At 53.2% G+C, this 12132-nt stretch overlaps 1 protein-coding gene across 1 annotated transcript in view; it reads left to right on the top strand.

Annotated features, from left to right (window-relative positions):
* The window catches only part of AHNAK2 (AHNAK nucleoprotein 2), a 40689-nt gene that overhangs the window by 12132 nt on the left and 16425 nt on the right, over window positions 1-12132 (top strand). Inside the window, 6 exon segments of the mRNA XM_060401534.1 lie at window positions 5393-5451; window positions 5571-5669; window positions 6244-6327; window positions 9148-9298; window positions 9873-10057; window positions 10179-12131. Of these exon segments, the coding sequence (XP_060257517.1) occupies window positions 5393-5451; window positions 5571-5669; window positions 6244-6327; window positions 9148-9298; window positions 9873-10057; window positions 10179-12131 (2531 nt within the window).

Here is a 12132-nt window from a genome sequence, read left to right as displayed (position 1 = left end):
CAGGTATTTTCCCCCCAAATACGTATCCACTTGTCCCAGCACTGCTGCTGAAAAGACCATTAATTTTCTATTGGAATATTTTGGCTGCTTTGTAAACAGTCAATTGATCTTACAAAGTGCGGGACTATTGTAGACTTTCTATTCTTTTCCTTTGATATTTGTGTTTATGTCATACTGACTTGGTTCTGTCGGGGGTCAGAGTGAATACCTAGCTGACGGTAAATGGTTTAAATTATTTTAAATTTATTGAGATACTTAAACGGGCCATCTCAGTGAAGAGGAGCATGTGCTCTGCCCCCGTCAGATGGCGTGATCTCCAGGTGTGCCGGTGTGGCCTGTTGGCTGACGGGTGGGCCAGTCCTCTCCTTCCCTGTCTTGTTTTGGAAGGTTACCGGGCACTGAGCGGAGTGCTAGTCTCTGTCTTCAGTGTGGATTTGTTTATTTCTCCTTTCAGCTTTCCCAGTTTGCACTTCAGTGTTTTTGCCCCTATTATTAGGTGTATACAGGTGTCGTTTTTTTTTTTTATGAATTGTGCCCTTTATTATTATTATTATGAAATGATTAGTTTTAAAAATGATTATTATTTTGAAACGATTAGATATTTTTCTTTTCTTGCCTTGTGGCAGTAGTGGTAAAGAACCTGCCTGCCAATGCAGGAGACACGTGTTCGATCCCTGGGTTGGGAAGATCCCCTGGAGAAGGAAATGGTAACTCACTCCAGTGTTCTTGGCTGGAGGGTCCCCATGGATAGCGAAGCCTGGCGGGCCACAGTCCATGGGGTCTCAGAGAGCCAGAGACGCCTGCGCGGCTGAGTGCGCGCCGCACGCCCGTGTAGTGTCGTCTTCCCCATTCGAGGGCTCCCCCGGTGGCTCAGCTGGTGAAGCATCCGCCTGCGATGCAGGAGACCCCGGGTTGATCCCTGGGTTGGGAAGATCTCCTGGAGAAGGGAAAGGCTCCCCACTCCAGTATTCTGGCCTGGAGAATCCCATGGACAGTCCATGGGGTTGCAAAGGGCCAGCCACGACTGAGCGACTATCACATCACTTCTTTTTATTTAGAGTCCATTTTGCCTAGATAGCATGTAATCAGGGCTGGTTTTTAAAGTTCATCTGACAATCTCTACCTTTTTGATTGGAATTTTAAGTCCTTTTATATTTAATATATTGTCAATATGGGTGGCTTAAACCCTACCATCTTGCTAGTTGCTTTCTAATTTTACTCAATCCATTCTTTCTCCTCTTCCCCTCATTCCTTACCATGTTTTTGCTGCTGCTGCTGCTGCTGCTAAGTCGCTTCAGTCGTGTCCGACTCTGTGTGACCCCATACATGGCAACGCACCAGGCTCCCCCATCCCTGGGATTCTCCAGGCAAGAACACTGGAGTGGGTTGCCATTTCCTTCTCCAATGCATGAAAGTGAAAATGAAGTCGCTCAGTTGTGTCCGACTCTTCGTGACCCCATGGACTGCAGCCTACCAGGCTCCTCCGCCCATGGGATTCTCCAGGCAAGAGTTCTGGAGTGGGCTGCCATTGCCTTCTCCGTTACCATGTTTTAGAGTTACTTAAATATATATACATAGCTTCCCAGGTGGCACTAGTGGTAAAGAACCCACCTGCTAGGCTAACATAAGAGACATGGGCTTGATCCTGGAGTCGGGAAGATCCCCTGGAGGAGGGCGCAGCAACCCACTCCAGTATTCTTGCCTGGAGAATCCCATGGACAGAGGAGCCTGGTGGGCTGCAGTCCATAGGGTTTCACAGAGTCACACACGACTGAAGCAACTTAGCACACACACATGTATATAACTGCTTAATAACATACGTTACAAATATAAGTATGAAGTTTATATTTATAAGTTGATATGTATTTATACATTAAATGTATATAATTATATACTAGACAGATATTAATGTAAATTGTACACATACATGTATAATTGTATTAATGTAAATTATATACATTATACATATAATTATACATATAATTTGTATCTATCCAAATTATATACATTTTTGTGTATACAAATTATTCTACATGTATATATACAATAATACACTCATATGTATTGTATATATACTATATGTATATTTTATTATTTTGTCATTTATATTAATGTATACTTTACACACATACATTTTTAGTATCGTATTTTATGTCTGCTGTTGGCTTTTTAGCTGCACATCTTTTCCACCTTAACGGCTACTTCATGGTGTAAACCACGTATTTTCTATTCTCGCAGTGTGTCTTCCAATCGCGTTTCGCTCCCTCAGGTATAATGTGAGAACTTTGCAGTGGGACCTTCCGTTACCCAGCTCCTTCCTTCCTATTAGAGCTGTCGTATGCGCTGCCCCTACAGGTGTTAGATTCTATGTTTTGTTTTGTTTTATGCAGTTAATTACCTTTTCCTTTTACAGGTCTACTAAGGTGTATCTGCATACCCTAAACCTCAGCCATCGTAAATGCGTGATTCAGTCATTTCAGTAACTTTACAGAGCTCTGCAGCCATCACCCTGTCCTGTTTTAGAACATTCCCGCCACCCCCCATTCTCTGGAGCCTGTTTGTAGCCCAAGCCTACTCCCACTGGTAGTCCCTAGCAGTTACCTAATTCTGCTAAACTATGGACACTGATCCAACATATATCCTGCCCCTTCTTTCTCGGCATTATTGCCACATATATCACATCTTTGTGTGTTATAATCCCAGCTTTATGACTGTGTAATCACCACCCTGTATGGGCTGTTGCCGTGCTGTGGCCTGTGTGTTATAATCCCAGCAATATGACTGTGTAATCGCCACCCTATATGGGCTGTTGCCGGGCTGCGGCCTGAGCACCAGATCCGTCAGGCTGCTCGTTTTGCAGGTGGAGTTTCTCTGGATCACAGTCACGCTCATCCATGGACATGTTGTCTACAGCTACTGCTGAGCTACAACCAGGGAGCTGCAGGAAAGATTCCATGGCCTGCAAAGCCTGAAATACGTGCTGTCTGACCTGTCACAACAGAAGTGTGCAAACCCTGGCTTTATATGATCTTGTATCTTTTAAAGAAGTTAAAAGATGGAATGAGATATATTTTTAGGTTCTCATTGGAAAGACATGTTTGCTGTGTCTTCTGTATTTGCCCACGTGTGGCCGTTTTCTGCATTCTCCGCTTCTTTCTGTAGAAACGGGTTAGTATCTGGTACGGGCTACTTTAGCATTTCTTCCAGAAGACTTGCTGGCAGTGAATTCTCTTTGTCTTTGTCCTCTTGCGGATGTCTTTATTTTGTCTTTATTTTTGAAGGATACTTTACTAGATATACAATTCACATTTGAAAACATTTCTCTTTTAGCAATTTGAGTCTATTGTTCCACTGTTTCCTGGCTTCCATGACCTTGGACAGTAATTGCATCGTTGTCCCGTTAAATACGATGGGCCACTTTTCCTTGTTGCTTTCCAATTGTCCCTTTCTTGTGAACATTCTGATGTGATTGTCTAGGTCTGGGTCCCTTTGTGTTTATCCTGCTCGGGTTTGTTGAGCTTCTGAGATTTGCAGGTTGTTTTCAGCCAATATTCTCTCAAAAATATTTTTCTGCCTCTCTCTTTTTCCTTCTGAGACTCCAGCTACACATAATTGGCATTCTTGATGTCGCCCATGGGCCTCTGAGGCTCTGCTCGTTTTCCTTCAGTCTTCCCCCCTTGCTATTTACACTGGTTTTTGTTGGTCAGTCGCCAGGTCGTGTCCAACACCTTGTGATCCCGTGGGCAGCGGCATACCGGCTTCGCAGACCGTGCGCTCTTTCTCGCAGCTCCCTGGTTGTAGCGCAGCGGAAGTTGTAGACAGCATGCAAATGAATGAGCGTAGCTGTGACCCAACAAAGCTTCACTTACAAAACAAGCAACAGGGCAGATTTAGTGCACAGGCCTTAATCCGTCCCCGCTGTTCCTCGGAGTTCGTTCAAAATCATGTCCGTTGAATCGTTGATGCTATCTGACCATCTCATCCTCTGTTGCCCCCTTCTCCTTCTTGTCTTCAGTCTTTCCCAGCATCAGGGTCTTTTCCAATGAGCTGGCTCTTCACATCAGGTGGCCAAAGTATTGGCACTACAGCCTTGGCATTAATCCTTCCAACGAATATTCAGGGTTGATTTTCTTTAGGGTGGACTGGTTTGATCTCTTTGCTGTCCAAGGGACTCTTAACAGCTGTCTCCTGCATCGCAATTCAAAAGCATCGATTCTTTGGCGCTCAGCCTTCTTTATGGTCCAACTCTCACATCTGTACATGACTACTGAAAAAACCATAGCTTTGACTGTACGGACCTTTGTCAGCAAAGTGGTGTGTCTGCTTTTCCATACACTATTTAGGGTTGTCATAGTTCTTCTTTCAAGGAGCAAGCGTCTTTTATTTCATGGATGTGGTCACCGTCTCCAGTGATCTTGAAGTCCAAGAAAATAAAATTTGCCACTGCTTGCACTTTTTCCCCTTTTATCTGCCATGAAGTGGTGGTACCAGATGCCATGATCTTAGTTTTTTTAATGTTGAGTTTTGAGCCAGCTTTGACTCTCCTCTTTCACCCATATCATGAGCTCTTTAGTTCTTCTTCCCTTTCTGCCATTAGGGTGATTAAATTGACCAATTTCTATTAATATGCAAGTGTTTTTGCTGACTGCACCACAGAGCTTGCAGGATCTTAGTTCCCTGACCAGGGATTGAACCTGGGCCCTAGCAGTGAAAGTGCCGAGTCCTGATCACTGGACCACCAGGGGATTCCCCTGACCTACCAGTTTTTCACTTCCTCTATCATCTCAGCTCTGCTATGGAGTCTCTCCAGTAAATTTTCAACTCCAGAATTTCCAATTTAAAAAAAAATTCAATTTCTTTATGACATTCTTCATCAAGCCGTGGTCAGCATATTTTACATTAATTCTTCAAACATGTTCTGCTTTACTTTTTTGAGCAAATTTATGAATCTCGCTTTGGAGTCTGTGCCAAATGCTTTTGCTCCTCACTAAAGACCATACTTTCCTGTTTCGTTGCATGCCATGCACTTCCGTCTTGGATGCTGGACGTTACACTTTCCATGTTATAGTGACTCTGGATTCTGGTTCCCCGTCAGGATTGTAATCACTGTTTTATTTGTGTGTTTGTTTAGTAACTTGCTTTGACTAAATCTGTGAAGTCTGCCTACCTGATGCGTGCACCCCCATCCCAGCTCTCTGCTTTCAGACCCAGTCTCGTGGCCTCCCCAGCTCAGTGACTGTGGGTCCCCCCTGACCTTTGCCTGTGCTCCCAGGCCCAGGGTCCAGGGCTACCCCACCCGGGTGTCCACAGCCTCTCCTGGGCCCCTGCCCCCAGCTCCACCATCCGCTCCACCCGCCGGCAAGGCCCCACTGACTCAGCCCTCCCTTTGCAGTGACTGGTCGGCAGCTGCAGCCTGGACATCCAGATGCAGAATCCGAGGAGGAGCGCTCGGTAAGTGAGGTCCGGGAGGGCGCGTGCGCGCTCCTGCCCCATCCCCTACCCCGGTCCCTTCCTGGACTTGAGCAGAGCCGAGTGGCTGAGGGTAGCCTGAGCTTCTCTCCTCCCGCCAGGTGACTGAAGGGCCAGGGCCCGAGCTCATCCGTCCCCGGCCACAGGGCTCCTCGCCCGTCTACGAGTGCGTGACTGAGGGTGCCGGCTTCAGACTCCCGGTAAGCCCCCCAGACGGACAGGCACAGGCGGAGGGAGGGCTCAGCTGGGAGAGGCGCAGGCAGCCACACCGCCTCTGGATCGCCCTGCGTGAGCAGCTGTGCCTGCTCAGCCATCTCCTCTGACTCCTCTGCCCTGGCCCTGGGGCCCTCCCTGCAGCCAGCCAAGACACGGTAGAGATGGCACACGTGTGCAGGTAGGGAACAGATCTCACGCCCCCGTGTGCGATGGGGCCCAGGACGTGTGCACACACGCGGCTCTGGCGAGGAGACACAGACAGGGTCTGTGCGGCCACCTCTGGACGTGACTGCACAAAGCCAGCAGCGGTGGGTTCCCCGAAAGGACTCGCTCTGGCACTGCTCCTTTTCTGTCCCCTCTACCTGTGGACGTGGGGGCCGGGCCCCGTGGGAAGCGTCGAGGCCCAGAGCCGCCTTCCCCCGGAGGAGCCTGGCTCCACTTGCACGCAGCTGCACCCTGCAGGCTCTAGGCAGGTTCGGGCGTCTGGGCCTCCCCGAGTGCCTCCTGTCCCCTGGGCTGGGGCAGGGTCGGTCACCCCGCTGTTTGTTGCTGCTGCAGGAAGACGCGCCGAGGAGGCGGAGGTCCTGGTGGAAGCGGGACTCAGGGGACTCGCGGACACTTTCCAGGATGAGCCACCTGGAGGTGGGCATGCGGCGAGTGGACATTGGGGTGGGCATGGGACAGCCCCTGACAGGGGCTCCAGCCAGGGAGTCCAGGGCCGGAGTGAGATGTCGAGGAGCAGGAATGCTGGCGGGGCGCCCCCGTGCCTTGGGAAAGGGTGTGCCGCCTCCTTCATCAGGCCAGGGGGCGGGGCTCCGGGACGCTGGTCCCGGCCTCCCAAGACTCAGGAGGAAGGGTCCAGACCACTGGCCACGTGGACCCAGGGGCCCAGACTTCAGTGTTCCCACCTGTGCCGTGGGTATGGCCACTGCCTGTTGCATCCAAGACCACAGGAAGGGCTGGGTTCTGTGGGCTCCCGGGGAGCCAGGCAAACCACCGCCTGGCAGCCTGTTCTGTCACTGACAGTGCCTTCCCCAAGGCCAGCAATTCCAGGGCTCTCCCAGACCCCGAGGATCCGTCATGTCTGAGCTCAGGCCTGTCATGCTGTTTTTGGCGTTCTCCCGGGCATTGTACAGGAGGTGGTGATCAAAACCATCCCCCAAAAAGAAACGCAAAAAGGCAAAATGGCTGTCTGAGGAGGCCTTACAAATAGCTGAGAAAAGAAGAGAAGCTAAAGGCAAAGGAGAAAAGGAAAGATATTCCCATGCAGAGTTGCAGAGTTCCAAGAATAGCAAGGAGAGATAAGAAAGCCTTTTTAAGCGAACAACACACAAAAGAGAGGAGAGCAAAAGAATGGGAAAGACTAGAGATCTCTTCGAGAAAATTAGAGATGCCAAGGGAGCATTTCATGCTAAGTTAGGCACAATGAAGGACAAACCAGTAGGGACCTAACAGAAGCAGAGGATGTTAGGAAGAGGTGGCAAGAATACACAGAAGAACTGTACAAAAAAGATCTTAAAGACCCAGATAATGACTGTGGTGTGATCACTCACCTAGAGCCAGACATTCTGGAGTGTGAAGTCAAGTGGGCCTTAGGAAGCATTACTATGAGCAAACTAGTGGAGGTGATGGTATTCCAGCTGAGTTATTTCAAATCCTAAAAGATGATGCTAGCACTCAATATGCTAGCAAATTCAGAAAACTCGGCAGTGGCCATAGGCGTGGGAAAGGTCAGTTTTCATTCCAGTCCCAAACAAGGGCAATGCAAAAGAATGCTCACACTACCGCACAATCACACCCATCTCATGCGCTAGCAAAGTGACGATCGCACCCATCTCACACGCTAGCAAAGTGACGATCAAAATCCTCCAAGCCAGGCTTCAGCAGTATGTGAACTGAGAACTTCCAGGTGTTCAAGCTGGATTTAGAAAAGGCAGAGGAACCAGGGTTCAAATTGTCAACATCCACTGGATCATTGAAAAGCAAGAGAGTTCCAGAAAACCATCTACTTCTGCTTTACTGACTTTGCCAAAGCCTTTGACCATGTGGATCAGCAACAAACTGTGGAAAATTTTTAAAGAGATGGGAACACCCGATCATCTGTGTGCCTCCCGAGAAACCTGTAAGCAGGTCAAGAAGCAACAGTTAGAACCAGGTATGGAATCATGAACTGGTTTCAAATTGGGAAAGGAGGATGTCAAGACTGTATATTGTCGCCCTGCTAATTTTACTTATATGCAGAGCACATCATGAGAAACGCCGGGCTGGAAGAAGCACAAGCTGGAATCTAGATTGTGGGGAGAAATATTGATAATCTCAGATATGAAGATGATGCCACCCTAATGGCAGAAAGTGAAGAACTGAAGAGCCTCCTGACGAAAGTGAAAGAGGAGAGTGAAAAAGCTGGCTTAAAACTCAACGTTCTAAAAACAAAGATCATGGCATCCAGTCCCATCACTTCATGATAAATAGATGGGGAAACAATGGAAACAGTGAGAAACTTTATTTTGAGGGGCTCTAAAATCACTGCAGATGGTGACCGCAGCAGTGAAATTAAAAGACGCTTGCTCCTTGGAAGAAAAGCTATGACCAACCTAGACAGCATATTAAAAAGCAGAGGCATTACTTTGCCGACAAAGTCTGTATAGTCAAAGCTATGGTTTTTCCAATAGTCATGTACGGATGTGCAAGCTGGACAATAAAAAAGGCTGACCACTGAAGAATTGATGCCTTTGAACTGTGGTGTTGGAGAAGACTCTTGAGAGTCCCTTGGACTGCACTGAGATCAAGCCAGTCCATCCTAAAGGAAATCAGTCCTGAATATTCTTTGGAAGGAGGGATGCTGAACTTGAAACTCCAATACTTCGGCCAGCTGATGCAAAGAATTGACTCATTGGAAAAGACCCTGATGCTGGAAGCGATAAAAGGCGGGAGGAGAAGGGGACGACAGAGGATGCGATGGCTGGATGGCATCACCGACCCAGTGGACAAGAGTTTGAGCAGGCTCTGGGAGATGGTGACGGACAGGGAGGCCTGGCGTGCTGCAGTCCATGGAGTCGAAAGAGTCGGACACGACGGAGCGATGAGCAGCAGCAACAAACGGCCCTCCTTGGTCTGAGTGTCACCTTGTAAGTGAGCGGCACCGGGGATGAGGGTGACGATGAACTGGGAGCCCGTGGAGGAAGGCTTGGCCATGTGCCAGCAAAGCCTCTTCCTCTGCTCAGCAAGCGCGGCTGGGCCTGGACGGCCGGGCAGGGTCCCCCTGAGCCCTGGCGAGCAGCGACAGGGACCAGGGGAGGCTGCTGTCAGCAGAGGCGGCAGCCGCCGGCCTCTCCCAGAGCCGGACACCGTGGCCCAGGTGTGCTCTGGGGTCCCCGGGCTTCAGGGGAGGCAGCCCCCAGCACCTACACCCGTGGTGGGACAGCTACGTGCTCACTAAGGCCCTGCTGTGCTTTCTCTCAGTCCACACAGGATGGGACAGGAGTGACACTGGAGACGGAGGTGGAGGCTGGGGCCAGCGGCTACAGTGTCGCGGGCGGTGGGGACCAGGGCATCTTTGTCAAGCAGGTGCTGAAGGACTCGTCAGCGGCCAAGCTCTTCAGCCTGAGAGAAGGTGCCACGGGCCCATCCCCAGTTCCCCACAGTCCCATCGGGGGAGGGGGACAGGCCCCAGTGGACGCAGGGTGGCCCCTGGGAGTGACCCCACGAGCCCATCAGGGGGATGGGCCCCAGTGGACACAGGGTGACCCCTGGGAGTGACCCCACAGTCCCATCAGGGTGTGGGCCCCAGTGGACACAGGGTACCCCTGGGAGTGTCCCCATGGTCTCACCAGAGGAGGGAGACTGGCCCCAGTGGACGTAGGGTGGCCCTTGGGAGTGACCCCACGATCCCATTGAGGGATGGGCCCCAGTGGATGCAGGGTGACCCCTGGGAGTGTCCCCACGGTCCCATCAGGGGACGGGCCCCAGTGGACACAGGATGGCCCCTGGAGACCTCTCAGCCGTGTCCAGGCTGGGGCCACTCTCTGTGCTGAGCTCTCTGCCTGAAAATGAGGGGTTCCTATCCACCTGGGGCTTAGTAAACGGAAGGGGTGGGCAGCCTTCCGCTCACACCCACTGTGGGCCCCTCCTGTGAGGCTCCAGAGGGCGGGGGCACTAAGGCACCGGGCCACTCTGTCCTTGTCCAGGGGATCAACTACTCAGTACAACGATATTCTTCGACAACATTAAATATGAAGATGCTCTCAAAATCCTTCAGTACTCAGAGCCCTACAAGGTTCAGTTCAAAATCAGACGGAAGCTTCCTGCTGGAGCAGCTGAGGATGATGTGGCTGGCAGTGCTGAGCCTGGCCCGAGGGTCGGCGAGGACCAGGTGAGTGCCCCAGGCCGCAGGGCTCAGCCCCTGCTGGCTTCTCCCCGCCCCTTCCAGTCCCCGGAGCCCAGGGCCTCCGCCTCCCTGTTCAGGGCCAACAGGTTCGCTCTCCCTGTTCCAGGACCAGGATGTTGCTGACAGGTGCACAGAGACCCCCACGAAGACACCACAGGGGGACGGAGACCAGCAGAGGCTCCTCCCCACACCCAGGGAGGGCAGGGGCCGGCGCGCCCAGCGGGAGCGGCTTTCCTGGCCCAAGTTCCAAGCCTTGAAGGGCAAGCGAGGGCCCCGGAGGTCCCACAGCTCCTCAGAGGCCTATGAGCGGGGGCAGGGGCCCGACCTGTCGCCTACAAGCACAGACACAGAGGCCCGGCTCCCGGCGGAGGAGCAGGCCCGGGAGGACGAGCTGGGAAGCCAGCGGAGGAGACGGTTCCCCAGCCTGAGGTTCAGAGTGGTCTCAGGGAAGGGCACGTCCAGCAGGGGAGACCGCGGCGGGGCAGGCCCAGCTGAGCTGCTGGAGGAGGCAGGGCCGTCAGAGGCCGAACAAGAGGCCATCACAGCGGCTGGACGTGCCGAGACAGGGGACATGAAAGCGGGACAGCCCGAGGAGGCCGAGGCCCCCACGGAGCCTGCTCTGCCCGGCGAGGGACCCGCACCCAGACTGCGAAGGAAGAAAGCACAGGCCAGGGGCCTGGAGGAGACCCTGGCGGAGGAACACGCAGAGGTGGGCACAGTCCGGGGCCAGACCAGGGAGGGAACCACAGAGGACACTCAGGGGCCACAGCTGGGCACTGCCAGGCTGACTCGGCACGGCTCCATAGACCAGGGCACCTACCAGAACGGCCAGCCAGAAGTCCGCATCCGCATACCCAGCTTAAAGACGCCCAAGTTCAGGGTTGCCAGAGAAACAGTACCAGAGGATGCAGAAGGCACCGCCCCGGTGCGCTGGGGACCCTGGTGGACACAGGTCTCGGCCGACGACTCCAGGGCCACGGGACACGACGAAGGGGACGCAGAGTCACAAACGATGAAAAGACCACAAGCAACACAGCGGACAAAAGGACAGGGAGGAGGAGAGGAGGACGCGGTGGAGAAGTCGGCAGAGGCCAGCAAGGAAGGGGACCAAGAAACGGAGGAGACGGAGGGAAAGACAAGAGTCCTCAAGTTCAAGCTGCCGTCGTTCGGGTGGTCACCAGCCAAGGAAGGAAAAGGACAGAGAACGACACAAATTCAGGAAACAGATAAACAAGATAGCGTAATAGCAGGGGCTACAGACACTGAGGGAAAGGGGAAAGACGGACACGGCAGAGAGAGCAAGTTCAAAACGCCCAAGTTCAAGATGCCGTCCTTCGGCGTGTCGGCGCCCAGCAAGGCCATCGAGGCCGCCGTGGACGTGTCCCTGCCCAAGGCCCAGGCCGAGGTGACCCTGCCCTCGGTGCAGGCCGACGTCAAGACCAGTGAGGTCCGCGTGGAGCTGCCCGCGGCCGAGCTGGACGTCAAGGGCGCCGAGGTGGCCGTCAAGCTGCCGGAGGGGCCCCTGCCCGAAGCCGAGCTCAAGGAAGGGGCGGCGGGAGTCGGAATCAAGGCGCACCTGCCCAAGGTGCAGATGCCCAGCGTCAAGCTGCCCAAGGTGGACATCAAGGCCCCGCAGGTGGACATCAAGGGGCCCAAGCTGGACCTGAAGGGCGCCAAGGCCGAGGTGGCCGCCCCCGACGTGGGGGTGTCGCTGCCCAGCGTGGAGGTGGACAGCCAGGCCCCGGGCGCCAAGCTGGAGGCCGACGTGTCCCTGGGGGACAAGGAGGTGGCCGCCAGAGACAGCAAGTTCAAAATGCCCAAGTTCAAGATGCCGTCCTTCGGCGTGTCGGCGCCCAGCAAGGCCATCGAGGCCGCCGTGGACGTGTCCCTGCCCAAGGCCCAGGCCGAGGTGACCCTGCCCTCGGTGCAGGCCGACGTCAAGACCAGTGAGGTCCGCGTGGAGCTGCCCGCGGCCGAGCTGGACGTCAAGGGCGCCGAGGTGGCCGTCAAGCTGCCGGAGGGGCCCCTGCCCGAAGCCGAGCTCAAGGAAGGGGGCGGCG

Source organism: Ovis aries, chromosome 18, assembly GCF_016772045.2.
Source record: "Ovis aries strain OAR_USU_Benz2616 breed Rambouillet chromosome 18, ARS-UI_Ramb_v3.0, whole genome shotgun sequence".
Taxonomy (NCBI): Eukaryota; Metazoa; Chordata; class Mammalia; order Artiodactyla; family Bovidae; genus Ovis; species Ovis aries.
Note: the sequence above shows the minus strand (reverse complement) of the source record. Positions and strands in the feature narration are given on the sequence as shown.